The sequence below is a fragment of the Uloborus diversus genome, chromosome 7 (genome assembly GCF_026930045.1).
Source record: "Uloborus diversus isolate 005 chromosome 7, Udiv.v.3.1, whole genome shotgun sequence".
Classification (NCBI taxonomy): Eukaryota; Metazoa; Arthropoda; class Arachnida; order Araneae; family Uloboridae; genus Uloborus; species Uloborus diversus.
In genome coordinates, this window is record NC_072737.1 from 70,509,745 (window position 1) to 70,534,889 (window position 25,145).

At 32.6% G+C, this 25,145-nt stretch overlaps 1 protein-coding gene across 2 annotated transcripts in view; it reads left to right on the forward strand.

Annotated features, from left to right (window-relative positions):
* Positions 1–380: 380 nt before the first annotated feature.
* Positions 381–25,145, forward strand: part of LOC129225534 (F-box only protein 38-like) — a 71,664-nt gene continuing 46,899 nt past the window's right edge. The window contains exons 1-5 of one of the 2 annotated variants that reach the window (XM_054859970.1): positions 381–645; positions 13,573–14,260; positions 16,283–16,439; positions 19,554–19,716; positions 21,315–21,495. In XM_054859970.1, coding sequence (XP_054715945.1) covers positions 13,711–14,260; positions 16,283–16,439; positions 19,554–19,716; positions 21,315–21,495 — 1,051 coding nt within the window. In that variant the 5' untranslated portion in view covers positions 381–645; positions 13,573–13,710. The remainder of the gene's footprint in view (positions 646–13,572; positions 14,261–16,282; positions 16,440–19,553; positions 19,717–21,314; positions 21,496–25,145) is intronic. The other variant, XM_054859971.1, reaches the window with a different exon arrangement.

Genomic DNA, 25,145 nt, shown 5'->3' on the forward strand with positions numbered 1-25,145 from the left:
TGTTGATTGGTGGATTGGAGCACGTGATCATTAGCTGTCATGTGATTAACTAACCGGGCGTTACCGGTCAAGGTCCTCGAACGTAAGCCTTGAAAATCCAACCTGGAAGGAAAAAATAGTGGAGTGACATGTAGAAGGACACTCAAACACAAATTTCCTATAGTATTTTCAAAATATAAGCAAACAGTAAATGGATCACAACATCATAGATTTGTAAAGTTATAAACATTGAAAAATATTTATTTTCTGTGCTTTTAAAGCTTTTTTTTAAGGTTTCGATTTTCGAGTCTGGAGAGCGAAAAAAAACATAGAAGCTTTTTTTTATTTGGCAACATAATGAAATTGAGCATGTTTTTATTTATTTTTCGTCCAAGAGATGTGTGGGTCGAATGAAAATTTAAGTCTGCTGATTTATTTATTAAAATCTTCTTCAATATTCGTTTGGAATTGTGGATTGTATTTTCTTGATGGAGTATCCGAAGCGTCCGAGACCATTTTTCAAACGGCCTAAAAGAACGCCTTTCAGCTATCGATATCCAAGGCTCGTTTCGTACTCTTTAATCGCTGGATCAATGTTGATTTTATTTAGCAGAGTATTTTATGATATGATATTCAGACCGCCGACATTAAAATATGAAGACTTAAGTAAGTAATTTTGAGTTTAAGTCGTTCTACACTGAAGTTTAGGCTGTCACAATGAAATTTTTATCGAGTTTATATTTGGGATTTAAATATGTTGTTTTCAGGAGTGCCCCCTCCCCTAAGAGCAAAGTCGCACCCCCTAAAGATGGTAAAGACACTCCCGCCCAAAACAAGAGCCCCCCCCCCCCCACACAATTTCCCTCATTTAGTTTTAGGAGAGTGCTGCTCCCTGCCCCCTTTTTTTAATGTTTCACTGTGCGCCCTTCTTGCCCCTTTGAAGATTAAACAAAACTTCGTCACAAAACAAAGGTTTTTTTTTGGATCAAGATTCAAGCTAGTCCGGCCTTGAAATGCCATTCAGTGGCGGATTGGTTGGAAAAATCGGCGCTGGCATTAGGAGATGTAGCGGCCCCATAGCTCTTATAGATATTAAATTTTACCTAACGATTGGGATATCACTTAAATATGAGGAAATTATGCTTAAAAACTAAATATGTTTTATTTAAACAAAATTTAACGGATAGGAACACTCTTCCCTTTAATGGTGAACAAATTGATATAAACAAAACCTTATTTTGGGGGAAAATTGTGATTGTAATTGTCCATTTAAGTATTTTAATAATGTCCAGAACTTGATTGAATATTTCCATAATGATAACACTGCTTGGCTAGTATGTTCTTTTCTGCAGTCATAACAAGTAACTTAATTGCCCTGTTATATGAAACTGATCTAGCGATGTTCATTAGGGTGGTCCAAAAAAGGCCCTTTTTAAAAAATTCCTGTTTTTTATTGGTCCTACCCCCTCATTTGGTTCCATCTGAGTAAAAAATAATTATTGTGAAGTTTGAACTCATAATTTTAACATTTAGAGGTAGCTCAACAGCCTCAAAGTTCCGCGTTTTACCATTTTATGCCATAAATGCAAATAGAAATAAAATTGATGCTAGGAAAATTATATAATTTATTTAATTAAAATTGCCAGCATTTTGTAAGTTAAAAATAGTTACTTAACAATAATATTTCAACAGTTATGTATATGAATTTCCTTAGTACACATTACAAACTCTGCAATTTTACATCCGGGATAAGCTCGTCCAATGTTCTTCGACAACTTGTAACAAGAATTGGAATTGTTCTTCATTGGGTGTCATTTTTCCATTAAACTCTTTTATAAGGGCTATAACCCTTTCAGCATTATCATTGACCACTGAAATTCCTGGAATAATCCTTTTTGCTTTCTTAAAATCCTCCTGAAGCTCCCAGGTTTCTGGATCTACATGAATGAAGGTATCAGGTAAACCCATGCTTTGAAAAAATGAAATTGACCCCTTTGTCACAAGTTCTTCAAATTTCATATCCATAAAATGTTTTAGCAAAATCTTAGGGCGCTTCATTACATTATTTTTCCCATTTACTTCATTCATCGCCTTCACCATCTTTTAATGCAGTGTGGCACTTAATTGGCAAAAAGGGCTAATGCAACGAGATCTTCTGACAAATACCACAGGTGATTGGCAAATTTCTGCGTTGCAGTTTTGCTTATGTCTTCAACAATCTTTATATACTTCAATAAAGATTTCATTAAAATCTTTATACGGTGCATTTTGAGGCATAGAAGCAGTCATCCAAGCCTTTAAATACACAAGTACAACAAATATGCATATTTTTTGCAATCCCCTTTCTTCTATTGACGTGATGGTAAATTGACAGCTAAATATCCATATTTTGAAACAATACAAAATTTTGGACATCCATCTAGCATGATGCATAGCACCAGGTGCCTATTTGATACCATGTGGAGGAGCTTTACCGAGAAATATTAAGGCATAGTTCAAGACATTCTCGATAATCATCTCTCACTTGCGTATCATGTAGTACTCTTTCAGCAAATACTATTGTATCATCCTTTACATCTGTCACTTGTGCTAAAATGTCCTTATTGTTGATGCCTATGATGTATCTGTCTTTGTCTATAAATTCCCAGTAGGCCTGGAATCATTTAAAAGGAGGTATGTCTGATGTGGAAGAAAAAGCCAAACATTTATTAAACACCGCACCAAGAATTAATTCCATAATGAGATGTCGACATAGAAAATATAGTAACCTTTTCTTTAGTTTTTGCTCTAGTAAAACATGGGTATCCTTGCTTTCCCCGGTATTGACACTCGTTGTGTCAAAGCACATTGTAGAAACTTTGTCAGTTAGGCCCCAGTCCTGCAAAGCTCACCTTCTTTATCTTTTTTGTGTCATTGTACTTCTGTTTTTTTTTTTTTTTTTTTTTAAATAACTTCCATTGTTAAAAAAGTTTTTCTAACTTGGGCTGACAATTTTGGGGTCTTTGTACGAGTATTCAGGCTTTCTGCCAAAATTTTGTTATTTCTTCTATTGTATTTCTTGAAAATTCTCTTACGGTTTTCTTTAATTCAATATGGTTATGAAGAAACATACTCAATGCCATAGGAATTGAAGGTAAATTACTACCTGTCAGCTCACTTATGGTTGAACTAAGAAGATAAACCTCTGATTTTGATCTAATTGATGCATTTGTCATACTCAGTTATTTTAAAGTAATGAGACTTATTAAAGAATAAATACCTTTGTGCTGAAAAATTAAAATGTCAGTAATCCAACGTTATTAAGCACAAAACTTGCAAATGATTGCAGACACGTGTTTCGGTGTTACAAGGAACACCTTTTTCAATGCAAAGAAGTGTGAGCTTTTGGATGAAAAGTCATCCGAGAAAAGCAACACGGTGGAACAGGAGGTAGTATAAATATCAAAAAATAGAAATTAAACAAAACAAAAAAGATAAAATGACACATGGAGACAAAATTTATTATATAATTCCACCAGGAAAAAACCGTTAAGTAATAAATTTTAAAAGAAAACCCATAAACAATGCAAAAAGTCCAAAAATGAAACCACTCTGAATAAATTAGCAATAAATTTACCAGCGGGAAAAACTATGTATGGAAGCAATGTATCAAATGGAGAAATGCAGAAAAAACAGAGTGAAGGATAAACATATTGGAATTAGTTAATCACGAAACGAAATAAGAAAGCAAAAAATGAAAAAATAAAAGTAAGAAATGTACGACGTTTACATAAAAATAATAGAAAATCTAAACCAATTTTAACAAAGGAGTCCACACAGAGGAAAAATAGGGAATTGCAGTAAGATCGTTAACTAAATTAGAACGGTTCCTCAGGATGTGAAAAGATTCCCAAAAATCAAGATCCAACGAATTGGGGCATTTTTGGATAATTTGATAAGAGTTAAAATCAAAAGAGTGATTCGATTCCCAACAGTGTTGAGCAATACTGGATTTATTCAGCTGTTGTTTTCTCACATAGCTTTGATGTTCTTTTAACCGAAATTTCAAAGAACGGCGGGTCTGTCCGATGTATCCGAGTCCGCAATTGCAAACAATTTTATAGATCCCACAGCAATTAAGAGGGTGAATAGAATCTTTAAGAGAAGAGAAAGAAAGTTTATTAATAGGAGAAAATACCACTTGGAATTGGAATCGCTTCAGAATTTTAGCAACCTGAAAACTGATACCAGGGAAGAAAGGCAGAACAACTAAATTCTTAGTGTTAAAAGTTCTATTAAGAACAACATTTTGAGATTTTTTGCAAAGTTTTTTATAAATGGAATCAACTAAGGTGGGCGGATAGTCTCTATCAACAGCCACAGCTCTTATATAGTTAAGTTCCGCATTAAGAAGCTCAGGTGAAGAACAAATATTCATTGCACGATAAACAAATGTGTTGAAAGCTGAATATCTTTGATTAGGAGGGTGAGACGATAATCTATGTGGGGGTAAGGAAACAGCAAAAGGTTTACGATAAACCGTAGTTTCAAAACCGGACTCAGTTCGAGAAACGAGAACATCCAGAAATGGAAGGCAATTATTCTGTTCTTTTTCACAAGAGAATTGAATATGAGGATCAATGGAATTTAAAATGGATAAAGCATCATCAATGCTTAGTTGACCGTGGTTCATAAGAACAAAACAGTCATCAACATAGCGAACATAGAATTGAAACTGTAGTTTCTGAAACAACTTGACCTCAAAGTAATGCATGTAAATATCACTAAGGATGGGGCTAAGTGGGTTTCCCATTGCCAAACCATCCAACATAGTATAAAATTTACCATTAAAAACAAAGGAACTTTGCCTTAGACAAGTATGAGTAAGGAAAACTAAATCCTCAATTTCCTTAGAGGTAAAATGAAATTCAGACAGTCTACTCTGAAGGCATAACAATGAACCCTCGACCGGAACGTTCGTAAATAATGAGTTCACATCAAAAGAAACCATAAAAGAATTATTTGGAACGCAATTCTGAATTTTTTTGACAAACTCGATAGAGTTTTTTACAGTGAATACATTATTACTCATAAGAGGAGAAAACACAGAGACTAAATATTTTGCAAGTTTATAAGAAGCCGTACCAATATTGGAAACAATCGGTCTGAAAGGAATGCCAGCTTTATGTACCTTGGGTAAAGCATAAAATCTAGCGCAATTAGCAATAGAAGGAATAACAGAGCGTTTAACATTTATTGGAATAGACTGAACAGACTTGACAGCCGAAGAAATAGTCTTTAACTCATTTTCACTAGGATCTTTAGAAATCTCTAAGTATGGACCAGAAGAAATCAAATCATTAGTTTTGTCAACATAAGATGATTTGTCAAGAACAACAATTTGACCACCCTTGTCAGCTTTAGTAACAACAATATCTGAATTAGAAGTTAAATTCTTTACAGTACGCCGAACTGTATTAGTAAAGACGGGATTGGAAATTCTAGAATTAAAGTTCACATTAGAAGCAATAAGATGCCTAACGCAATCTTTTTGATTGGATGATAAGGCACTAAATTTAAAAGCTTTCTCAATAGGAGCAATAAGCTTAGAAAAAGAAGGTTTGCTAGCCAGAGCAAAGTTATCATTGCATTTTAGAGCATTAATTTGAGAACTATTTAAAGGAACACTTGAAATATTAACGACAACATTTTTATTTACCACTGGTAAATTTTCCGAAGGAACAACTTTCGAATTTCTACAAAGTTTAGCTAATTTCTTTTTCAAAACAACTTGATGATTTTCCGTAGAACGAAGGGTTCTAGACCAAGAAGTTCTATCAACATAATCAAAATCAGAAATAGAATTTGAAATAGAGAGATGCAAATCATAGAGCTCACGTTCAATAAACGAGAGGCGTTTCCTAGTTTCTTGGATCGAAGCTCTAAGTAGAGCCAATTTCGACCGAAAAATAACTTTATCAATTTTTACAGAACGTGGTAAGTTACATTTCAAAGAAATAAAATTTATCGTGCAATGAATATTTGTTCTTCACCTGAGCTTCTTAATGCGGAACTTAACTATATAAGAGCTGTGGCTGTTGATAGAGACTATCCGCCCACCTTAGTTGATTCCATTTATAAAAAACTTTGCAAAAAATCTCAAAATGTTGTTCTTAATAGAACTTTTAACACTAAGAATTTAGTTGTTCTGCCTTTCTTCCCTGGTATCAGTTTTCAGGTTGCTAAAATTCTGAAGCGATTCCAATTCCAAGTGGTATTTTCTCCTATTAATAAACTTTCTTTCTCTTCTCTTAAAGATTCTATTCACCCTCTTAATTGCTGTGGGATCTATAAAATTGTTTGCAATTGCGGACTCGGATACATCGGACAGACCCGCCGTTCTTTGAAATTTCGGTTAAAAGAACATCAAAGCTATGTGAGAAAACAACAGCTGAATAAATCCAGTATTGCTCAACACTGTTGGGAATCGAATCACTCTTTTGATTTTAACTCTTATCAAATTATCCAAAAATGCCCCAATTCGTTGGATCTTGATTTTTGGGAATCTTTTCACATCCTGAGGAACCGTTCTAATTTAGTTAACGATCTTACTGCAATTCCCTATTTTTCCTCTGTGTGGACTCCTTTGTTAAAATTGGTTTAGATTTTCTATTATTTTTATGTAAACGTCGTACATTTCTTACTTTTATTTTTTCATTTTTTGCTTTCTTATTTCGTTTCGTGATTAACTAATTCCAATATGTTTATCCTTCACTCTGTTTTTTCTGCATTTCTCCATTTGATACATTGCTTCCATACATAGTTTTTCCCGCTGGTAAATTTATTGCTAATTTATTCAGAGTGGTTTCATTTTTGGACTTTTTGCATTGTTTATGGGTTTTCTTTTAAAATTTATTACTTAACGGTTTTTTCCTGGTGGAATTATATAATAAATTTTGTCTCCATGTGTCATTTTATCTTTTTTGTTTTGTTTAATTTCTATTTTTTGATATTTATACTACCTCCTGTTCCACCGTGTTGCTTTTCTCGGATGACTTTTCATCCAAAAGCTCACACTTCTTTGCATTGAAAAAGGTGTTCCTTGTAACACCGAAACACGTGTCTGCAATCATTTGCAAGTTTTGTGCTTAATAACGTTGGATTACTGACATTTTAATTTTTCAGCACAAAGGTATTTATTCTTTATTTAGTTGGCTTAAACGGGCCGTACGTTTGCATTCTACTTTCTTTTTTCTTTCTTCTTGCCTTGAATTTTGGTTGTATTTGTTGTATTTGGTAGTTTTGAATTTTGCTTCATTTTTGCCTTGTTACTGTTTTAATTTGATTTGTATTTTTGATAATAATTTGTTCTTATGTACTTTGTTATTTTGTTTTTGGAATGTCTCAAATCAATAGGTTTTGCAATCTTCGTATTAAGAAGTTTCGCTTTTTGAACCACTTAAAATTTCTTCAAGAATGTAGGCGCAGGAAAGTTATTCCGAATTTTATTTCTTTGAAATGTAACTTACCACGTTCTGTAAAAATTGATAAAGTTATTTTTCGGTCGAAATTGGCTCTACTTAGAGCTTCGATCCAAGAAACTAGGAAACGCCTCTCGTTTATTGAACGTGAGCTCTATGATTTGCATCTCTCTATTTCAAATTCTATTTCTGATTTTGATTATGTTGATAGAACTTCTTGGTCTAGAACCCTTCGTTCTACGGAAAATCATCAAGTTGTTTTGAAAAAGAAATTAGCTAAACTTTGTAGAAATTCGAAAGTTGTTCCTTCGGAAAATTTACCAGTGGTAAATAAAAATGTTGTCGTTAATATTTCAAGTGTTCCTTTAAATAGTTCTCAAATTAATGCTCTAAAATGCAATGATAACTTTGCTCTGGCTAGCAAACCTTCTTTTTCTAAGCTTATTGCTCCTATTGAGAAAGCTTTTAAATTTAGTGCCTTATCATCCAATCAAAAAGATTGCGTTAGGCATCTTATTGCTTCTAATGTGAACTTTAATTCTAGAATTTCCAATCCCGTCTTTACTAATACAGTTCGGCGTACTGTAAAGAATTTAACTTCTAATTCAGATATTGTTGTTACTAAAGCTGACAAGGGTGGTCAAATTGTTGTTCTTGACAAATCATCTTATGTTGACAAAACTAATGATTTGATTTCTTCTGGTCCATACTTAGAGATTTCTAAAGATCCTAGTGAAAATGAGTTAAAGACTATTTCTTCGGCTGTCAAGTCTGTTCAGTCTATTCCAATAAATGTTAAACGCTCTGTTATTCCTTCTATTGCTAATTGCGCTAGATTTTATGCTTTACCCAAGGTACATAAAGCTGGCATTCCTTTCAGACCGATTGTTTCCAATATTGGTACGGCTTCTTATAAACTTGCAAAATATTTAGTCTCTGTGTTTTCTCCTCTTATGAGTAATAATGTATTCACTGTAAAAAACTCTATCGAGTTTGTCAAAAAAATTCAGAATTGCGTTCCAAATAATTCTTTTATGGTTTCTTTTGATGTGAACTCATTATTTACGAACGTTCCGGTCGAGGGTTCATTGTTATGCCTTCAGAGTAGACTGTCTGAATTTCATTTTACCTCTAAGGAAATTGAGGATTTAGTTTTCCTTACTCATACTTGTCTAAGGCAAAGTTCCTTTGTTTTTAATGGTAAATTTTATACTATGTTGGATGGTTTGGCAATGGGAAACCCACTTAGCCCCATCCTTAGTGATATTTACATGCATTACTTTGAGGTCAAGTTGTTTCAGAAACTACAGTTTCAATTCTATGTTCGCTATGTTGATGACTGTTTTGTTCTTATGAACCACGGTCAACTAAGCATTGATGATGCTTTATCCATTTTAAATTCCATTGATCCTCATATTCAATTCTCTTGTGAAAAAGAACAGAATAATTGCCTTCCATTTCTGGATGTTCTCGTTTCTCGAACTGAGTCCGGTTTTGAAACTACGGTTTATCGTAAACCTTTTGCTGTTTCCTTACCCCCACATAGATTATCGTCTCACCCTCCTAATCAAAGATATTCAGCTTTCAACACATTTGTTTATCGTGCAATGAATATTTGTTCTTCACCTGAGCTTCTTAATGCGGAACTTAACTATATAAGAGCTGTGGCTGTTGATAGAGACTATCCGCCCACCTTAGTTGATTCCATTTATAAAAAACTTTGCAAAAAATCTCAAAATGTTGTTCTTAATAGAACTTTTAACACTAAGAATTTAGTTGTTCTGCCTTTCTTCCCTGGTATCAGTTTTCAGGTTGCTAAAATTCTGAAGCGATTCCAATTCCAAGTGGTATTTTCTCCTATTAATAAACTTTCTTTCTCTTCTCTTAAAGATTCTATTCACCCTCTTAATTGCTGTGGGATCTATAAAATTGTTTGCAATTGCGGACTCGGATACATCGGACAGACCCGCCGTTCTTTGAAATTTCGGTTAAAAGAACATCAAAGCTATGTGAGAAAACAACAGCTGAATAAATCCAGTATTGCTCAACACTGTTGGGAATCGAATCACTCTTTTGATTTTAACTCTTATCAAATTATCCAAAAATGCCCCAATTCGTTGGATCTTGATTTTTGGGAATCTTTTCACATCCTGAGGAACCGTTCTAATTTAGTTAACGATCTTACTGCAATTCCCTATTTTTCCTCTGTGTGGACTCCTTTGTTAAAATTGGTTTAGATTTTCTATTATTTTTATGTAAACGTCGTACATTTCTTACTTTTATTTTTTCATTTTTTGCTTTCTTATTTCGTTTCGTGATTAACTAATTCCAATATGTTTATCCTTCACTCTGTTTTTTCTGCATTTCTCCATTTGATACATTGCTTCCATACATAGTTTTTCCCGCTGGTAAATTTATTGCTAATTTATTCAGAGTGGTTTCATTTTTGGACTTTTTGCATTGTTTATGGGTTTTCTTTTAAAATTTATTACTTAACGGTTTTTTCCTGGTGGAATTATATAATAAATTTTGTCTCCATGTGTCATTTTATCTTTTTTGTTTTGTTTAATTTCTATTTTTTGATATTTATACTACCTCCTGTTCCACCGTGTTGCTTTTCTCGGATGACTTTTCATCCAAAAGCTCACACTTCTTTGCATTGAAAAAGGTGTTCCTTGTAACACCGAAACACGTGTCTGCAATCATTTGCAAGTTTTGTGCTTAATAACGTTGGATTACTGACATTTTAATGAGACTTATGCATTTCAAAAATAACTGCAAACTACCATTCCAATAGTGGTGATATCAAAACTAAAACAATTAAGAATACATACATAAGCAACAACAAGTTGAAAATTTATTCGATCACAACTGTTAAAGGAATAGATTTTATGTATTTACTTGTATTGACAAAAGTATTTTCATAATGGCTATTGTTAAGTCTCTACATAAAATTGCAATTTTGTAAAGCAATTGTTTTCTTGTTAATAAAAATAGCAATTGTATTTTACCTTAGTGATGTCAATGGTCGTGTGAGGTACGCGTTCTATTTAGCAATGATGAAAACTTTATCTGTGTTGAGCTACCTCTAAATATTATCGAAATGTTTTCAAATTTTGTCTGATTTATTTTTTAATACATTGGAACAAAATGGGAGGGTAGGACTCAAAAAATTTTCACCTTCGAAATTTTGGACCACCCTAATGTTCATGGATGAAAGACTAGGACCGTCTTAGAACATATGGGTCCCTCAACCAGGGTTGGCTTTCTGCCGGCGGAAACTAGTTTTTGCCGTGCCAGTGGCAGAAACTGGTTATAACCGGCAGAAACTGACAAAACTTTAAAACGTCTTTAATAACTTAAGTAATTAGTAAATGATATTTGTTTAAGTAAACTAAAAAATTAAACATTTCATCATTTTAAAAAATAAAATCCAATGCTAGTGCCCTTGATTTAGTTCAGAAAGGGAACTTTTCAATTGCGGATACTTGTAATATTTGGATATAACAAAGGACGCAAATCATATGGGTTCTTAGAAAAGAAGAGTGACATACAGAATTAAACAAGCATTACTGATTGTAATTTGCTCACTTATATGCTTCCTCTAAATTGTCTATTATTGAAATTATCATGTCATGTGCTTCAGGAAGAAAGTGCCAGAATTTTACTTGCCTAAATTTTATACCTAATGTCAAAGCTTTGCAAAACAAATTGGCTCCATTTCTCAAAACTTATTTTTCCTGTCAAATTTTTACCACAACCCCAGTTACTACATGGTGGACCAGTTATACAATAGATGAAAGTTTCAAACACTGCTTGCTCCTTGATGCATTGTCTGTCAGCTCTTCTGTTTCAAAAGTATTCTAAAATTTCTCATTTGTGTGTATTAAATTGAGAACCTGCTTAGATTTTTGAAACCACCTTTTTTAAGAGGCAATTGCAGGGTCCAAACAATGTAACATTTGATTTTGAATTGTGATCCCCAAAGCAGAATACTACTAAATTTAAAAATAACTAAAATACTTCAGCTGCAGAATAATTCTGTTCAAATGTGAGAGGAAAACTGACATATTTTCTGCAGAAATTCTGCAAATTTCAGTGAAATTTCTGCAGAAACCACGGTGTCCAAAATCTGCAGAAACCGCTGTGCCGAAAATCTGTAGAAACTGCAGATTTTCTACAAATATCTTCTAACTCAAGATAGAATTCTGCAGATTTCTTAAAATTAGAAGAAAATCTAAAATTCTCGCAAATAACCATAATTTGGCGGAAAGCTCGCGATGTTGAATTCAATAAGTCCTTTGTAGGATTTTCCCAATCGATCTTCATCCACTGCAATTTCCGCCATACACGTATGTTTTAAAAACATGTCGACATTGAAAACACGTCCATCACCGGAAATTGCGTGTCTTGTTTGAGATTTCAGTCCCATTGCATCCAGAAAATATTTAAATTATTTAAAAAGTTTTGAATTGTTTTATTATATGCAACCCAAACTCGACTCATTTTATTTATTATTTCAGTAATTTCTTTATTTAGTTACATTATTTTAATTGTTCCTTCATGCCATGCAAAATTAACCAAAAAAATGTGGTTTGAGACCTAGGTTCGAATTTTTATAAAATTTTGTATCTTTGATCTTTCTATGCATTTTAGAAAAGGTATAAACTATTTTTGAAGTATTTCAATCGGTTTAGGTTTGACACCCTGTTAAAGATTTTTTTTTTTTAATAGTTTTCATGATCAACTAATTTTTCAAATGCAGTGCTCTTTTATTAATCATATGGTTGAAAGCTGTGATGTTTCCGGAAATATCTCATTTCCACAGAAATAAATAGCAGCAGTCCAGTTTAAAAAAAAAATTAATTTGAGTTTTGACCTCTTGAATTCAAATTATGTTTTTCGCAATCACGAGTGTGTGTTTGTGTGTGGGGGGGGGGGGGGTATGTGTGTTTGTGTGTAGAGTAAGTGTAGGTATGTGTGTTAGTGTCTGTGTGCAGGCCTGATTGGCAGTTGTGTTTATGAATGTGTGTGGGGGGGGGGTAAGTGTATGTGTGTAGGCATATGTGTAGGTGTCTGTATGTATGCGTGTGTGTATTGTTTGTGTATGGGTGTGTTTGTGTGTATGTGTGTGTGCGTGCGTAGCTGTGTATGTATGCGCGTGTGTGTAGGAAATGGATGCAACCTGGAGACGGCTTTCGCTATAGGAGCGGCATCGTGAGGAGCCCGTCGAGGATGATGGTGCGGAGGGTGGCGGTAGGAAAATAAAATGATAGGAACGTCAAAAGCAGTCAAATGAAAGCAATAAGCAATCGTGATTGCTCAAAAAAAAAAAAAACCTATATGAAACGTTTTTGGATTTTGGCATCCAATTTGTAGAAATGTCACGTTTTTTCGCGTACAATCCTTGAAGTACTTGCAGAACAATTTTGGTCAAATAATTTTACGTTACAGAACATCGTAAAGTATTCTGTTTTGGGGCCAAAAATTATTATTAAATAATCATGCCGTGACATGACGCGAGTTTCATTGTTGATGATGTAAGCATTACTCGATCAGTGAATTCGCTATCTTTACTAATAATAAAGCTGAAAGTCTCTCTGTCCGGAGGATGTCTGGATGTCTGTAGGATGTCTGTGACGCGCATAGTGCCTAAACCGTTCGGCTGATTTTCATGAAATTTGGCACAAAGTTAGTATGTAGCATGGGGGTGTGCATCTCAAAGCGATTTTTCGAAAATTCGATGTGGTTCTTTTTCTTTTCCAATTTTAAGAAAAAATATAAGATGGATGAGTAAATTACGAAATTATCATAACGTGGAACCGTAACATGGGCACAAGCCAATTGGCGAGAAAATTCACCATACATTATTTGTAAATATACAGGCGAACCAAAAGACCTTTTGATTTTTCTATTACGGACAAAGCCGTGCGGGTATCACAAGTTATATATATATATATATATATATATATGAGGATGCTTGATTATTTGATGCTGAGCTAATGAAAAAGAACTTTAAAAGAAAAAATAGTGTAAAAATGTCACACTCATTACAATGGAATCACCCTGGCATTGATTGTATTGGAACTACCACTTGATGTATACGTATTATAATTTATGTTTTATTTTGCAGCTCCTGAACAAAGAAAGAAAATTGTTGAACGAGGTAGAAGGCTCTGGATACAAGAACGAGAAAACAGAGAGGTTTTTGATACTAAAGCTTAGATGAAAATTTAGATTTGACCTGTAAAAATTGTAATTTTGTAGTAAGATGAATCAATTAAAATTGCCAGAAATGACTTATCGAAAACCTGAGTTATCTGACCTTTCACCTGAGTTGTTATGTGAAATTTTTCAATGCCTCACTTTAAAAGAAGTGTTGTATTTTTCAATGCTTTCTCGGAAAATGTTGTTTGCTGTTGATCTGCATTTAAGGCTGCGTAAAAGCATAGATTTTTGTGAAAGTAAAGTTCTTGCCTTCATGCCATCAACTGTGACAGATGACACTATGCATTCTTTGCTTAAAAAATGTCCACAACTGGAAGTAGTGTATGGGTTAAATCCTCTACATGTGGAAAGACGTCGCTTACGAAAGAGATCTTCCCTCACTGTTCCTGGAATTATTAATGCATTGAGTATATGTCCTTGTCTAAAAGCAATTGAAACTTCTGATTTGAAATTACTTGAAGCCATAATGCAACAGTTGCCCCAGCTTGAAATAATCGGTCGAGTTCAAAATAGAGATGCTCATTTCCCACCTCAGGCTTCACAGAGATTTAAGCTACAACCCTATCCTAAGATTACAACTTTGAATTTGATGGGTGAGTTTGAGGCTCTTTTTTTTTCTCTTTTATATTTGTGTACATATTATTTTTCACTATTTTTTATTTTCTCTTTTATATTTATGTATATATTAATTTTTCATATTATTCCAGCTCTTTGATAATGTAGCAGTTACTGCCCATTCTATTATTTATCTTAATGTTCATATTGTTCAACTTTTCCTATTTACATGGTTTTCAATTTACATTGTTAATATTCTTTCGGGTTTCTTGTTGTTATTTAGTACACTTGCTATTGTGCTACCTACAATTGTGACATTAAATTGTATAATATATGTAGTATACATTTAATATTATAGCTGCATTTGCGCTGTCTAAATGTAGAATATTTTACTTCAAGTTTTAATATATAATTATTTTTCACTATATTCATATATTCTTTGTTTTACTTGTTTAGATTTATTTTGTTTATTTTACTTTCGAACACAAATTACATTTGGGCATCTAATATGTTCCGTAGTCATGTTTAAATTTTGGGGCTAAAAAATCTAGTTTGTTGCTCAGAAGGAGAGAGAAGTCTTTCAATGTTGTTTTCAGCTAAAATAAGACCTTTATCCAACAATGTGAAGCACAAATTTTCAACAACAACAGAAGAAAAACCTCCCCTTTTTGGGAAACAAAAACCCACTTTATCAGTTCAAAAGTTGCAAGCTTTCGGGGACATAAGTAATATATTATTGTTCAAAATAAGCTAAAAGTTTAAACAAAATTATTAATTGAAATATAAAATGGATCTGAAATGAGTCATGCTAAAAATATAAAGAAATAGTAAAAATAAATTAAGGAGAATAATAAGAGTAAAGATAAGTGTATGATAGAAAAAAAAACTTAAAACGGAAAAGAATAGGAATTACTGATTCACCAGGGACGCATCTCACTTGGCTGTCTTTCGTACATGTGTCTAGGAAATCAAGTCCTAACGTAAGAAGAGTTCAGAAAGAAAGAAAACCACAGCAGTGAGACGGCAGAAGTGACAATGTTGGTTTTCATTTACTTTGCTGATGACAATCTAGTGAATCAAGGGAGAGGGACGGAATTCCAAGGTCACAACCTGAATTGACTCGGGTGCAGGAAAATTGCCAATTAATTGAAATATTTAAGGGGAAAATACCGTTTTCTTACACAAATTTTCTCTTTTGGAAAAATTTTGTTGATGCGAGGTGCAACAACTGTGGGAAAAAAATGGTGGTCTTTCAGGAGGAGGGGGGGGGGTACAGGACCCCCCTCCCTCCCCCCTTGGCTACGATCTTGGCTTTGAAGTTTTTCTGCCCTTATATAGAAGTTTGGTCAGACCTCATTTGGAGTATGCTGCTCAGTTTTAGTCTCCTTATCTTAAGAAAGATATTATTGCATTGGAAAGGGTTCAAAGGCGGGCTACAAGGCTAATAAGTGGACTTTCTCATTTAGACTATGATTTCAGGCTTAGAAGGCTAAAAATGTACAGTCTTGAGCAAAGAAGAGACCGAGGGGACATGATTCAGTTGTTTAAATTTATTAAAATGAAAGATGTTACAGGGCTGAAATTTAGCACTGAAAACAGGACAAGGGGTCATTGTTTTAAGCTATTTAAATCTCAGGCTAACATGGATGTTAGGAAAAATTATTATTTTAGCAGGGTAGTGGAACCTTGGAACAGCTTACCGGAAGAGGTGGTAATGAGCAAGGGAGTAGATAGTTTTAAGAGAGCCATTGATCTTCATTGGGGATTGTAAATTGACTAGGACCAGTCTAGCTAGGCTCGGAGCCTGTTGCTGGTCTTCACTTTTGTATTTGTATATAAGTTATGCTAAATTTATGTACTAACTCTAATGTTTAACTACGGTTTTTCCTTTTTATTTAATTTTTATTTGTGCAAACTGTAAAATGTGCATTTTGTAATGTGTATTGTTAATTGATGCATGATGTTTGTGGTTTAAAAGATAAAATATAAAAATCTTTTCCAGACTTATAAATAAATTATTGTTGAAAATATTTATATCTATTTTGTAATTGGATCTACAGGTGTGGAAGTGCCAGAACTAACTGCTATGCCTCATTTGCAACATCTTTTTCTACAGTGTGTTCGCTTCACAAAACTGCAGCCTTTTAGAGCCTTCATTGCACATAACTTACAAACTTTTGTTATGAAACATTGTATTGGACCTTCTCTATCACTAAGGTAATTTTATGCAATGTTTTCCAATCTAACTTTATTAGAAAACTTTAAGGTTTCATACCAGAATAAAGTGATTTAAAGTGAATAAAGTGAAAAGTAGCATCAGTGAACACTTCTAATTTACAGTAAAACCTCGTTAAGTCGTCACTCAAGGGACCAAAAATTTTTGACCACTTATGCAGAGTGACTACTTATGTGGAGTGGGAAATTAAATTAAAGAAGATAAAAAAAAGCCTTACAAATATTCATGAACAGCAGTAGAATTCTGTGAGAAAAACAATAGCTTATGTAATCAATGTTTATAAATTAGTGGAAATATTAAAAAGGGGGGAAAATACTAATGATAGTTACTTTGTTTTATTTTCTCTTACTTATACATTACTAAATAACAACAACTTATTTTTATGTAGTTAGGGTACATTAATACAATCCTTCAATGTTGACTGATGAAGTTGTTCATACAAAGAAGTTCTAACATACATCAAGCTTTAAATTCGGTGTTTGTAGCTCTTTGAATGGATGTTAAATACTGACTAACTTTCTCCAGGTATTAGATTTTGTATATCTTTCTGAAAGGACTTTGATTCATACTCTTGACACTCAGCAGAGTCGCAGCAAGAAATATGCTTTGAATGACCAGAACCGAGGATATAGATTTCAAGGAAAAATGACTATCAAACAGCCTTTCAACTAAGTCCGACACTATTTTCTAAGATCCGATAAGGAAAAGGAATTTTAGGAAACAATTTTTGAGTGACTAGTTAACCGGGTAAAATAAAATTTGGTGACCAGTAAAGGAGGATCATTTTACATTACTGTGAGAATGAGACCTTTTCGGTACCAAAGAAAAACGACCACCTAAACGGAGTGACCACTTAACCGATCAACTACTTATTGGGATTTCACTGTATATGCAATTTTTTTCTGGGAGAGAGAGGCACATTCGTTAAAATGAGATTGCTGTTTTCCGAGGAATTTCTTAGATATACTTTGCTGTGACAGTACATTAGTGCTTTGTTTTTTTACTTTTGTTCTTGATTTTAAATGTTTTTTTTGTGTATGTCTCAAACTTCGTGGATCCCCCCTCCCTTTGATGCACACTAAAAAAAAAAAAATTCACTCAGTTAAATCTATTTTCTTTCTAATATTTTAATGCTTTTTTCCCCCCTTTAAATTTATTTATTCATTATTCTGAATGTTTGTCACTATTGCTACAACCTTTCTCACCGCTCTTGTTCATCAGTTCAACACATACCAACTACATCAACTGGAACCGACAGGTGTGGGTTCAATATAGTATGAAGTATACTAATAATATCAATACATTCTGAGCACTAAATATTTTAGGCCTTGACAAATTGGCCTGAATGAAAGGATGATTGCTCAAAATTTGGTGACTGTATGAAAATCTCAAGCGTCAACTTTTACTCTCACTTCAAATGATTTTGCTGAATAAACACAAGCATGTTGTGCAACAAATTTATCTAAAAGTGGTACTCCATAATTATAAATTCTACTGCAAACTATAGCATATGATCTATTTCAGCTTTTGCTTGAAATTTTTTTTTAATGTTGACTATTAAATTTAGTCTTGAAAATTTTGGAGCAAACGTTTTGTTTGAAGTATAATATCCCAGCTGTAAACATGTGCCTCAATGTTTGCATTTTACTTAATATAGTTTTGTAACAATATGAACTTTGTCATGTGCATAAAATTAATGTGTAGTGTGTTTACTTCCGAGAGTTTGGGGGAGGGGGGGGCTGCTGTGTCCTGCAAGTATTTAAGCAAGAACTTTTTTATTCCTCGTAAATGTGCTTTTTTAAATTAAAATATCATTGCTCGTCCTTCAATCTTAATTGTATTTAACGTTTTAACTGGATAGCACCGCTATCCAGTTAAAACGTTAAATTCAATTAAGATTGAAGGTGTGGTTTGAAGGTCATTCCCTAACTGTGGTCAGCGGACCCCGGGGGCTCCGCTGACCACAGTTAGGGAAACTCTGGTCTACAGTCTTACCACACAACAGAATTGAGTCTTGAAAAGAGGTCACTTTACACCAGATAAGATAATGTGTTACGCATCCCAATGCAAATCCATGAAGTTTGAAAGATCAAGTTGACCAAACCCTTGTTATAACAGGAAATATCCAACGTTGTTTAGCACAAATACACAGGAAATATCCAACAACGTTGGATATTTCCTGTTATTCCTCGGCACAAAGGTATTTATTTATTGCTCAAACCCTTGTTAGTTTGTAAAGTAAATCAACATTTCTTGTTGCTGTGTTCTCACTGAAAGAGAAAACTATTGGATGTATAACTTCTGGTAACTAGAAGAAGCTAGCAATTCTGTACTAATTTATGTCATTTGTGTGTAGCATGTCTGTAGGGAAAAATGTGAACACTTATATGTGGGTTTAAAATTCGCTGTAAAAAAATGCTGGAGCTGAGCTTTCGTGCGAATCACAACCTCATTACAGGTTATGCATGATCAACTTTGATGAATAAAACTTTGCACTGATGCCTTTCAAATACATTTGAGGTTATTCTCAGTTTTAAATCTTTTAACCAAGCTTCCTTGTAATTATTCTCATTGTGGGCAGAGGTGGCTCCAGAACAGGGCCCTGTTATAATGAGAAAAGTTCCTATAATGATTAACATTTTGTCATTTAGGTGATTTAGAAAGCTAGCTTGATTCACAATAGTTCAAAACTCAGTGCCCAGAGCCCCTCATTAACACAAGACGTGTTGACTTCTCTGAACGACTCGTATAATGATTGCATGTAACAATTTATTACGGAAATATGTTTGTTAATTTTAACTAAATATTTTCAATATGCAGTAATTAGAGAACATACATTCAATTCATAATTAATACAATCTAACAATTATATTTCCATTTTTCTTCTGTAAAAGATTAACAAATAGCTCAGGGCCCCGCTAGGTCTGGAGCTGCCCCAGATTTAGGATTGTTTTAAGAAATATTCTGGTAATGGACGTAATACTATTACAAAAAATATCATAACCTGACATTTTGTGTCATTTTTCTTCCTGTGTATTTTATATTGTATAGTTACATTCCAGCTCCCTGAGCTATAATTCTTTTGTTAATTTTAGATATTTGTCTCTCATTATTGCCCTAAGCTCCTCACCATGTTTACGTCGGTTGGAACTAGTACGTGTGCCTTTACCGAGTGGTTTACTACAAAGAGCTGTTGAAGATTCATACAGACATAATGGCTTTGTAAATTTGACTTCACTTGTAATATCAGGCTGTAAGGTAAAAGTGCTATCAATTCAGTAAATGTTTTATCATTTCTCATTCATTCATGAGTAAACAAATATTGGATGTTCCGTCTTCCCATTTTTAAAAAATAAAGCAAAGTGGTTAAATACGATATTTTTGCGTTCTTTTTTCTCCTGTCCGTAAAATAGTAATTAAATAGGTCTCTAGAAAAGAGCATATGTTTCACTGAAAGAAAGGCATATGTTACAAATTAAAGATAAATTTTTTTTAATTTGTAACTTATGCCCTTCTTCTAGGTCCCATTCAATTATTGTCAGTTAATATTGACACTTAAACTCTGTCTGTTTATGTGTGAATCTTTTTCTCAGAAGTTTTTAATAAAATACTGGCTATGTGTACTTCTTGAAACAAAATTTGTTATAGAATGTATAAAATACTAGCAACCTTTTGACTACTAAACTTTTAAATAGGAAATTCTCAAGCAACTTAAATTCGAGTTGGACATCTGGGGAGTGAAGTAGGGAACTGAAATGAAGGGGCCCCAATATCAGCAAGAACTGAAATAATGTACTCTTACTGTCAGCACATGAAAACTTAACTGTCTTCCAATTGTTGTCAGCATGATGAAAATTACATTTTATTGAAAATATTATTACTTTAGATCTCTTGAGTTCAAGCAATTTTCAAGCTGATTATTGATGATGCAAAAGTTTAGTTTTTGTTATTTGATTCGTGGAGCTCACATGGATCTACACCACTTAAACTGAACTGTTGTGCAAATAAAAATAGGGTTAAAAGGATAAGTTTTCATTAGATCTGCAGAACCTGATGACCCCCCCCCCCCTCCGTGAGGGGTGAGTGGAAGCCTTTAATAAAAGTCTTAATTAAAGCTTGAATCTAAATTAAAGCTAAAAAGTTGGTGCAAAGCAAAAAAAAAAAGCAAAATCAATGTAATGAATAAGCAGTTACCAAGCAACTCATTATGACATGCAAAGACTGCAGTTTTACCCTTAATTTGGGATCATCAGTCTGGAATAACCTTGACAGAGTTGAAGGCAGTAAGTAAACTTTTCAAAAATGATCAAATTACGGTAATCTCGGCATCTCTAAGAGTTTTACTGATTAGGCTATTCCAAGCTGATGATCCCATATAAAAGCGAAACTGTGGTCTGTAGATGCTTTACAAACTGTTTAGCACTTGCTTTTTACTCCTGATTTAGCTCACGATATTAAATTCAAGCTTTTTTATGTAACAGTTGAACTAAAAGTGCATATATTAAGAAAAAGTATACATTTTTTAATTGAATTCCTCTACTAAATGACATGTGCCACTTTGTTTTTCAATTTGTAATGAAATTGGGTTTTATTTATTTATTTATTTATTGGGGGGGGGGGGGGTAATATGATACTAAAAATTTTTAAATTATCATACTTGAATTTTGGACCACCAGATCAGTAGACAACCTGGGGCAGAGATACATTAATGTTTTACGCTTTAAGAATTGTAGTAAAACATTGCCCTGCCATTTCAACATTCTTTTAAAAATTTTCTTATTTTGCTGAATTTTTAAAATATTAAGTAATTGTTTTGCTATATTTATGTAATATAATTTATGTATATATTTTTTTAGGGGATTTTGGAAACTGATATTGGTCACCTTTTGATTGTATCTAGTCAGAATATGGAACAGCTTTATATTCAACCTTCCTTGACTAAGGATAGTTTATTTGTATCTTTGTCTTTTGCACAGTGCTCTTTTCCAAAACTTAAAACACTGTATTTGGGCTATGTGGATGAATTTAACACTGGTGGTATGTAATTTGACTAAAATACTGTTTGTTTTTAGAGTAATTTTTTTCTCTTATATAATTTTCAAAGTGTGTTTTTAAAATTAAGTCCAATCAATAAACTCCTTTTATTTTTACCAAACTGCTAAGAAATATTTTTTTGCCTTAAATATCATCAACTTAGCTCTGAAAGATGTAAGGATAGAAATTAATTCATGTGAGGAAACATCAATGCTTTGAAGTAGAAACATCGATACATTCACGGAATAGCATTAATGTTTTGAAAATTTGATCTTTTAAATGCGGAGTAAACTCTTCAAAAAAAAAAAAAAAACTCTTATGAGCAAAATGAATTTAGAACCTGCATTGGTTAATTTATAAATGAGAGCTTTGAACTGTCAAAGCTGTATGTCAATAGTAATAGTAAAATTAAGAAATTATTAAAATACCTTATTTTCAAATTAAGTAGTACAAAGGAATAAGTAATGCCTGCACATATTTAATGTACAAAACATTGAACATCAAATAAAATTAATTGGAATAATTTTGTAGCACCTTTAAATTTCTTCTCCTGAATAATACAAAAGTAAAAATTATTTGTTTAATGATTAAGATTATTTAATTAGAGGGGGAATTGATTAAAAAATATAGATAACATTAAATATATATATATATATATATATATATATATATATATATATATATATATATATATATATATATATATATATATATATATATAATTATAAGAGTAAATAAGTGCTTCATGTGATTTTTATTCAAGTGAATTAAAAGAAAGAATTGCGCAAATTGTCTAAAATGTGAAATATATTCAAACATTATAAAGTATTTATAGAAATTTGAAATACATACTTCTATGATACATATTTAAAGTAAAATATAATTTAAGTGCTTAACTCAACAACGCATTAGCATAGAACTAATAATAATTGCAAGCAAATTCTGATTAATAATTGTAATTGTTGGTAATATTGAAATACTAGCAATACTAAGCAGTAGGATGGGCTTAAAAACTATGTATTGAAAAACCGATTTCTAATAGCAAAAAAAAGTTGTTTTTAAAGTTTTTCTACAGAAGCTGTGATCATTTGAAAAGTATTATTGCAACTTAACAAAACTGGAGAAGGTAATTAAAACAATTGAGTTTTTAAAAAAAAAAATCTGTTATTCACAATATTTTGCAGAAAATGTATTGGTGTTCTAGACTTCAACAGTTAAACAGAGGCGTAGGAATTTTGTAGAAGTAGGGGGAGCTGGGACACATTATGAGAAGTGTCTGGTATGTAAGGGGCAGAAGCAGTGGTCCCTTTAAATAATTGGTGAGGGGGGGGGACTTTAAATTTTTTTCCCAGATATGAAATTAGCTTCGAAGCTTCCATCTCTTTTTTATCTTGTATCAATTGTTTATGGAGAGAATGAGGTGATAAAACTTCTGGTTTTGAAAGAAGGTCAGTTAGTACTCGATGATGAGCACGCAGAAATAGAGGAGTTTCGGGGATCCTCCTGCGGAAAATTTTCAGAATTCTTGTTCTAAAAACGAATTTTTAGGTGATCTTTTATAATGTTAAGGGGAGAAAAGGTTTGAATACCTTCCCTGAAAATTTTTCGAAATTAAGAGCCATTTGTCTGTAAGGATCAGGCAGGTTGTGATTATTGACATTTTTAATTTTCTTTAATTTCACATATGTTCTTCCTTATCATGAATGTAATGTTTGTGCAAAATATGAGCTTTGTCTGCCTTACAGTTTTTGGGAAATTAAATTTTTAAATTTAGGGGGTGTGGCACATTTTTGCGTGTTTTTCAAATTTGCAGATTTTAAAGTTTTTGTTGCTTTAAGCGCTCCTATAATGACATGGATTTTTAAATTCTATACTATTATATGGTCTTCTTAGATACTATTACAGCTGTCAAATCAGTGTCACTACGAGGGCGACGGCCACAAACTCCGTTTAAAAATGACCGAAAATGAATTTTTTTACTACATTCAATGCCAATTTTCTCAAAGCGCCTTCATGATGACACCAACGCTTTTACATAAATTCCTAGCTACACTTGCATACATCAAAAATATGGAATAAATTTGGTGTCACTATAAAAGCGCCAGAAGATATTGGAACTTTTATGTGATAAATTTCACAAAAAAGCAAATGTTTAAAATCCAATTACTCCTCTCGCCCTCATAGCTGAGATCTGAAAGTAATTAAGTTTGATAACCAACATATTCGTCTAACATATGAAATAAAAAAATCGGTGTCACTCCTATTACTTTCGGAAATATAATCTTTCGAAATTAGTATGTTATGGAGTTATTTAAAAAAAGACTTTTCTAATTCGAATGGCTTTTTGCACGGTTTGTTTTAAACTTTAATATAAAACTACAGTAGTGACACCTAAAATAATAGGTTTCTAATGCTTTTTACAAAAAAAAAAAAACTTTATAAAAAGCATTAGAAACACAGTAAATCAATATAGGTACAAATGGACGTATTGTGTAATGTGCATTATGGCTAAAATAGTCGTACTAATATTCATATTTTTCCAACCATACTATTTTTTATCTGTTATTTATATTAAAAATGCAACTATTTATAACATAATGTCTTAAATAGTGATGAACATATTGTATTATATAGCAAGCATTCAGAATCTGAAACATAATTTAAGGATGATGTGAACTAAAACAAAGAAAACATAAAAAATCAAAGCACCCAGTTTCAGAAAGACGATCATTTCTTATTGATATCTGGTAATTTTGTAGCACTAAAGCTTGGGAAAACTCGGTATCCCTGAGAAGTTGACCATTTGCTAATCTGAATGCAACTGGCCCCCTCATAGCAGAGATCTGAAACTAATTAAGTTTGATAACCAACATGTTTGACTAACATTTGAACTAATAAATTAATGTCACTCCTACTACTTTTGGAAGTATAATCATTCAAATTTAGTATGTTGTAGTGCATTTTTTTCATTTATTATTATTATTTTTAATTTATTTTTTTGTTTATTTATGTATTTTGTTAATTTAATCTTATCACACCCAGATAGTGTTTTGACTATATTTATTTTTAATTTATTACAAAGAAGCAACGTTTAACATAAACAGTTTTGGGCAGTAAGAGCGTCTTTAATGTTGAATAGAAAATGCTCGTTTTGATATAGGTACAGGTGGATTTATTGTGCATAATATGCTTAGATTAGCATACCAATACTCGCCTTTTTTCCGGTCAAATAAATTTATTTATTCCAATCCTTCTTGCCATGCATTTGACATTTACTTGCAAATGGTCAACTTCTACTATTTTTCCGAGATACCATGTTTTCCCAAGCTTTAGTGCTACAAAATTACCAGATATCAATAAGAAATGATCGTCTTTCTGAAACTGGGTGATTTGATTTTTTATGTTTTCTTTGTTTTAGTCTACGTCATCCTCATATTATGTTTCAGATTCTGAATGTTCGCTATATAATACATTATGTTCATCACTATTTAAGACATTATGTTATAAATAGTTGCATTTTTAATATAAATAACAGATAAAAAATAGTATGGTTGGAAAAATATGAATATTAGTACGACTACTTTAGCCATAATGCACATTACACAATACGTCCATCTGTACCTATATCGATTTACTGTGTTTCTAATGCTTTT